Source organism: Acanthisitta chloris, unplaced genomic scaffold (genome assembly GCF_000695815.1).
Source record: "Acanthisitta chloris isolate BGI_N310 unplaced genomic scaffold, ASM69581v1 scaffold28200, whole genome shotgun sequence".
Lineage (NCBI taxonomy): Eukaryota > Metazoa > Chordata > Aves > Passeriformes > Acanthisittidae > Acanthisitta > Acanthisitta chloris.
The window spans coordinates 8,329-15,651 of record NW_008652676.1 but is presented as its reverse complement, the minus strand read 5'-3'; the positions used below and the strand labels follow the sequence as shown (position 1 = coordinate 15,651).

Here is a 7,323-nt window from a genome sequence, read left to right as displayed (position 1 = left end):
TTATCCTGCCACTCCACTGTAACCCCTAAACCATATCTACCAGTGCCAGGTCCAGATGTCTCTTAAACACTTCCAGGGATGGTGACTCCACCACCTCCCCGGGCAACCTATTCCAATGCGGGTTCCTCTTAAAGCCTCTATCCTGAATACACCACTGGTCTTTGATGGCCATAATTTGGTCTAGAGCTCCTCAGGAATCGAGACGTAACAAATGAGAGAAGCTCATCATTGAGCTTGTGAACTCAGATGGTAAGGGCCCTGATCTTGGCATGGAAGTCTCTTAATGCCATTATGCGTAGACAAAAAAAACCTACCAGAAAATCCACCGCTTTTCATGACTTGTAGCAGTGTGGAAGAGTGAGTCATCTTCAGCATCCAGATATCTTTATCAAACCTGAGACCTATCACCATTATTCCTTAGTGTTGAGTTTCTATCAGGTCAGCACCAGCTTCAGAAAGAATGCTAGAAGTGTTTAAACAAGCTGTAGCAGTCAAGTCTTGCCCCTGGGTAAAAGCCTACATAAAACAATGCCAACAAAGAGATTTCTTCCGCCCTTAACACTTCTGATGAGCAAAACCTACTTAAGTTTGCCTGCAGTTAAAAAATCTTCCCAGGCTTGACTGTTGGTACTTCTTGCACCACTTCTTCAGCTCTTCAGAGAGCTTCTTCTCCAGCTTCTTTAATGTCTTCTGTGTTCTGACAGTATTAATTTCCATGTCAAGTTTTCCAGGACCTCTAATAAGTCCTTTTCTCTCTGACAATTCAAATGGCATCAAAAGTGAACAAACAGGGTAATGTTGTTCATTGGAGCTGAAATCCAGCCAACCTCATCTGTTGCCTCATATCACCTACCACCACCAAAAGAGAGATCCAGCACACAGAACTGCTGAAATTGACTTTGGTCATGCATACAAGACTCCTACAACAGGAGTGACACATATGCATTGAGAGCACAGGATTTACCCCTCCTGTAACCTTTCCTTGTGTCTCTATCATGACCAAAGATTAAGGAAGAACATGATGGACCACATAGCTCCTCAACTGGGCAAAACCACTGAGTTTGAAAGCAGATCTAAAAGTCTGGGATGATCCAGCAAGACATTTGTTCTTTTTCACTTGCCAACCAACACAGTGAGGCTGTGACCAGAACAGTCTCAGCTGGAGCAGGGTCCTCTCCAGTGCTCTGCTCCGGACACAAATGGAGGAAGGCAGAGAAGATAGAGCAAGCAGATCTGTGCCTGATGAAGTAAATTTCCAGACAGCTGATTTGCAAGACGATTTTTACAAAACAAAAGGGTGAACAGGGAAAAAACACCAGTTCAGGACAATTTTGGCTGCTCTGCACGGCAGATTTCACTGGATGTCATCACCTGTGTGTGGCCCTTGAGGACTCTGGTTGGCAAAAGGGTCTGTCCACATAAAACAGCTTTCATTTTCCATGTGGTTTTTGTGCTAAGATTGTCCAGGCAATCAAAGTGAGGATGGGGAGTTGTTAGCCCAAATGAGCCAGACATCTCAGCTTATTTGAACATCTGGCTGATAAAGCCCAACTGCGTGTATTCGGGATGAAAAGGTGTTTGACATTCAGGCCTGGGTGACTGAGGATGGGGGACCCTGCTTTGAACGTGCCAGATGGCCAGACAGATGCAATCCTTGCCCTTGTCAATGTGTGGCCAATCTCTTTGACTGACTGTAGCCATTCACTGATCTCCAGTAACATAGGCATCAATGCAGAGAACAGATGGGTCTGCATAGCCATAGCAGAAATGAATTTAGCTCCTGTCCCAGGTCCCACTGCATCCAGTTCCACCTCCTCTTCCAACACATCATGGCCCTCCAGGGACTACACTGCTGGTTGTTTCTTTCTCATGACCTGTCCTCTGCCTACTTTCTTTCCACATGCCCAACAGTGTATTTAAACAAGAAGGTCCTACAAACTTCCAGCAAATCCTGTCTTTTTCAGGCTCCTTCTTCACCGAAGTCTCAGCTGATGATCAGGGAACAGATAGAAGTCTATGGTGTAAAAGGAGGCATCATCCATCTTAGTCCTTCACCTCTTTATCCACTTCCATGTTCTTCCCTGGAGAATTCAGCACATCTGGATGGCTCGAAGTCCAGGATGGTCCTGGACACCAGCCTCTAAATCTTTCTCAGTTAGGTATTCAGACGTAGTGTGTCCAGGTGTGCTTCTTGCTGCTAGCACCTGCAGGACAACCTGAAGCAAGGGAGATCACATGACTCCAGATATCCTCAGGATGTGTTATTGTCCCAAATGTGACAACACAGGGATGCTTGACTGAGCTGTTACCTCTACCTGGTTCACCTGGGGAGATCTCAACCTGGGATGCCACTGTTGGAGACAGAAATCTCAGGCAATTCCAGCTGTCTTCTCAGGAGAGGACTTACAAGGACATCCAAACCCTTTATCTCTGCCAGCTGACCCAGAGACCACTGCAGTGCTGACAGTGGGGCCTCTCTACTGCTCTGCCACACTTGCAATGTACAGGCAGGGTGGTGGGATCCAGGCCAGGTTAGAAACACTACTTCCAGCAGAAGTAGGATCTCCGTGGCCTGTGAGCCTCCCCCTGCACTGCTTTAGTGCTGCTGACACATCAGGCACGTGAAAAGAGGTCAATGATTCCAGAGTGCAGACAGAGTGAGCCAGAAAGAGGACCCAGGAGCTCAAGTTTTACCTGTTAATAACAGGACTGTTTGTCCTTCCTTGAAAGCGCAGTGTTACCCAGGGATTATCTCAGCTGTTTGCTGCAGGGTACTGGCCAATTTATCTCTGAAACAGCCGTGTTACTGCCTGTGGGGAAGGCAAAGAAACAGCCTTGCACTGGAGCACTATTTAACTGGGCAGGCACTGGGGAAATGCTTATTCTACTACATGCAGGCCAGATTCAAACCACTTAAGCAATCTGAAGCTCTTCCCTTGCTATTCCAGACCTTTGGATCTGTCTCCAGTTGAAAAGAGAGGGAAAAAAAGCTGTTTCTCTGGTCCAAGATGATATGGGCTGCAGCAGAGCATCACAGGCAGCAGGCATCTCCCTCAACACATGCAATTCTGCTCTCTCCAGCAGAATTCCCTCCAGCCTTTTCTACAGGGGGGTGCTAACACCAAGAGACCCCACCTGACCATGTATTTTGAGTGAGCTCTTTGGAAACGATTTGGAAAGGAAATTTTTAAAACTGCAGCTGAATATTCAGCAGTTCAGACAATGGAAGAGGAACAAAAATCCCCAAACAAACCAAAAAGGAAAGAATCAAACAAAATTTTTGCAAACCATCTGTCCCTGCAAAACTCTGCTGCATCCTCCTACACCCTCTGAGCATCTCACCTGAGCCAGAGTAGGTAGCCCTGGGCAAGGAGGAGGTCAAAGAGATGTGTCCCAGCAGTACTTCTCACCTGCAACATCTCTGCTCTGGGGGGCAGACCCCTAGCAAGTACCACATTCTCTGGAATTTAAGAGGTTGTGTGTAGGGACTTCTCTCCACTGCCCAACTGAATAAGCCTTCCACCACTTGCTGTGTCCAAGCTATCCATGGGAGTCCCTGCAAGGTGTGGAGGAACTCCCAGCAAAGAGTGATCAACCACTGCTTACTGCATGAGCTTGTGGGTAAGTGACTGGTGGAGCACTGGTTTGGGAGATCAGCCAGAGACCCATGCCACTGGTTCCTCCCCTTGTTGGACCTCTCTCTTGTGGCTCTCCACTTCCACTCAGATCCTCCAGATTTGAGGTCACTTTTGGGGTGTGATTCCTCCGATACGTGTACAGGCAGAGTTGTGCTTACTACAGAAGCATGTCCTGATAGCAACCAGCACTTGTATGGTCTTCTTAACATCCTGCTGCCCACCATCCTCTTTGCTCACTTCCTTCCTCTTAGTACCCTACCTGGTAACAGCAAGCATCACACCCCCAGGGAAGGGCACCATGAGCAGACACTGAGCTCAAAGGCACAAGAGTGGCACATTCCCACTCTTCCTCCCACCCCTAAAAAGAAAAGAGGCACACAGACATTTGCATGCACAAAGTACATGGCACCCATGAAGTTCACTTTTTTCGCCTCTTTTTAAACAAATCCCATTTTTCCATCGCTCTTGGGAGCAAAGCACAACCAACTGACCACAGCCTGGGACCATTTCTGGGTTGGCTGTCCCTGCAGCAGGCACCACACATGAACAAAGCATCATTCTCTAGCAGAGGAGTTGAAATCTGGGCAAAGTGCTCTGTGCCTTTGACCCTCAAAACAAACAAATGGAAACCACAGCAAATGGGAAGGAAAGGGGGAAAGGGAAGGGAACGACCCACGAATTTCTCTGGATTGCACTGACACAAAGGGAAAATAAAATTCACACAGAGCACACTCTTGCAGGTGATCCAGACACTGTCATGTAAGCAATCAAAGATAATCACAACAGAAAGAAAATCAAAGGATAAAAATTTACCCAAAACAAGCCTCAACATGACATGAGTTAGGACATCCCAGAAATGCTAGAGTTTATTATCCATGAGGGTCACTCATGCTCAGGACATCCCAGAAATGCTAGAGTTTATCCATGAGGGTCACTCATGCTTTCAGCCCCAGTAAAATAAAATCATTATGCAACAACTTTTCCATTACTTTTTTTCTCCCCACAAAGTACAAGCAATCCCCAGCAATGGTTTTAAGATCGTATTTCCACTTTGTGTTTACCACCCATGCATATAACCCCCAACATAGCACCACCATGTGTCTGATCACATTGTTTTTCCAACCAAAAACAGAACAGGGAAGGTGAAGAGGAAAAAAAAAGATACAACAGGGGGGAAAAAAGTGAAGATAAAGTACCCACCCCAACAACCCCCAAACCAAACCCATTTCTCTTTTTCATTTTTTCAAAGACCACGAAAGTGAGAAAACCAGATCCAGAAAATAAAAGTTGAAATAACCAAAAGGAGAAAACAAGACAGAGATTAGAGGGAGAGGGGGAGAACAAACAAAAACCCCAACACTAATGACCCAAAATAAAAGAAAAAACAAAAACTAACCAGCTGAATTGGGAGTTGAGGGTGAGTTAGCCTGGCTTCCATGGGCTGACACATTGGTAGCCGTGACAGCCGTTTTGGCAGCATAAATATTGGCTTCCTCTTGAAATTTACCTATGTTCTTCTTGTACCGGATTCTCTTATTTCCAAACCAGTTTGATACCTAGAGTGAGTTTAAGAGAAGACAAAGACATTAACGTTTCAGCTCTGGCAAGCACACCTGGGTGAGGAAAGTGGATTAGTTCAGGTTAAGCAGTGTATATTCTTCTTTCCTAACCCCCCTCCAGTTTTCCTAGCTGTGGAAGAAAGCACCTTCTACCCATGTGTGCCACACCAAGCCCAGGAAAGGTGATGGGATTCCCGTGGGAGCACTGGGTTTGTGTGGATGTATCTTGTTCCTCTGTAGATGGGAGGTCCACTAAGTAAGTGCATGGGACACTCCACAGGAACCACTAGACCTCTCCTCGTTCCATGAAAATATAAGATGGATTCAAAACACCCTGAATTTTGACAACAGATGTGTCTCATTTTGGAACTTTTTATTTGCCATCTCTTCAGTATCCCTTTGATGGGACAGATGTCCTGATTCCCAGATGTCCCTTCTCCCTTTGGAGAAGCCAGTGTGGCATTCAGGAAGAACACCCAGTGAACTGACTGGGGCCTGGCTGACACACAATATTGCCTTGGTATCACTGAAGCTCTGCTTTGATCCATCTGAGTGTGCCAGGCTAGAAGTGGATGCTCTTTGTCCAGCTGAGCTTGACTTTGTAAGGTTTAGCATGAAACACTGCATAAACCAGGAACTTCAGGGCAAGGCTGGAGAGGGAGCACAGGGTTTGTCCTAAAACCTAACTCTAGTCCCAGGAAACAAGTGTGTACCTTGCAAACAAGTGGGAGACGTTTCCATTGTGTTTGCCCAGTGGCAGTCTGATGATAACCCTGCTCACTTGTGGACACTATGGCACACTGAACTGTTTCAGAGGAGACATGGGAAATACTCAACCTAAGTCCGGGAAGCAGCTCTCAGCTTCTTCTTCATCAACACTGAACACAGAGAATCAGGGGAATGTCTTCCTAAGTGCAGGTCTCTTAGCAGAAGACAACTTCCAGCCACCACTGACCACCTTTAAGAAAGTTCATCAAGATGAAGAGAATGGGCAAATGCCTGAGGATGCTGCAACTCTCCCAGAAGAGTTCCAACACTCCTTGGATCATCTGGAGGTGAAATCTTGAGCTAGCAGATCAACTCCTTTAGTGAGACTCCAAGGACATTCACTCTTTTCTTGCTGGTGAGCAAGTACATCAGCTCCCCCTTCCAAATGGACTATTCAAGCACCAAGACACAGAAGACAATGATGGATGTTCATCCTTTGAAGCCCATGATTTATTCTTTATCTTAGGGAAATTGGGCTTGGGTGTTGGTAACTGAAACCCATAAGCTTTTATTTCTGTGATGCTTTCTATCTGCAGTGCTACTAGAGCATTCAGCACCTTCTATACAGAAGTGGCTTCATCCACCAACTCTTGCTGCTGAGCTGCATGTATTCAACCCTGCACTGCTGCAGAGCAAGAAAAGGAAAATAAAACTTGCAGACACACAGAACAGCACCCAACCCAGATCTGGGAGCAAGCATTCTGATGGCACCAGGTACAGGTACTGTTTGCAAGGAGGGCCATTCCATCTCTTGATCCAGCTTTCTCAATAATGACAATGTGCTCCTTTGTGATCTTCCCACTTGGCCAGCTCCACTCAACAGCTCTTCTGGCTTCAAACGCTGGAGCCAATGGGTGAACTCTGAGCACCACAGGGGAGGAGACCGGGATAAACAGCCACCACAACCAAGCTGCATTTTAAAACTTGTGAAGAACCTGCCTAGTCTGGTTCAGATCTGAATTCAGATCAACTCTGCTCACAACTTCCACAGTCATGTGTCGCATGTTCTCGTTTAGCCTCAGCAAAACCAGAGCTGGATGTGTGTTTGTTTCTGCCTTCTTTGGATGAAGAAGGGAGGTTGAGCCTGGAGACAGGCACAGAGCAGCCTTGATACAGCATGGTCAGAAAACATCCTCAGTGCAGCATTTCTCCTGGGCATTTTGTCTTTGCGAGGGAAAAGTTGTAAGTGTGAACAGATGAATTAGAAGTGAGAGGGGAAGCATGAGGACAGCTGGAGCTTTACTTAATCCAATATGTGCTGTCTCTTGTAGGTAACTCTGGGAAGAATCAACGTTTGGGTCTTCTGACTCAGGGGAGGCAACTGGAGTCACTCAGCAGGCATTCAACACGGTGATGAC

At 46.5% G+C, this 7,323-nt stretch overlaps 1 protein-coding gene across 1 annotated transcript in view; it reads right to left on the bottom strand.

The window, feature by feature from the left end:
* LOC103805499 (pre-B-cell leukemia transcription factor 1) overlaps positions 1–7,323 on the bottom strand; it is a gene marked incomplete at its 5' end in the record, with an annotated part of 23,986 nt that overhangs the window by 11,433 nt on the left and 5,230 nt on the right. Inside the window, one exon of the mRNA XM_009078154.1 lies at positions 5,035–5,194. Coding sequence (XP_009076402.1) covers positions 5,035–5,194 — 160 coding nt within the window. The remainder of the gene's footprint in view (positions 1–5,034; positions 5,195–7,323) is intronic.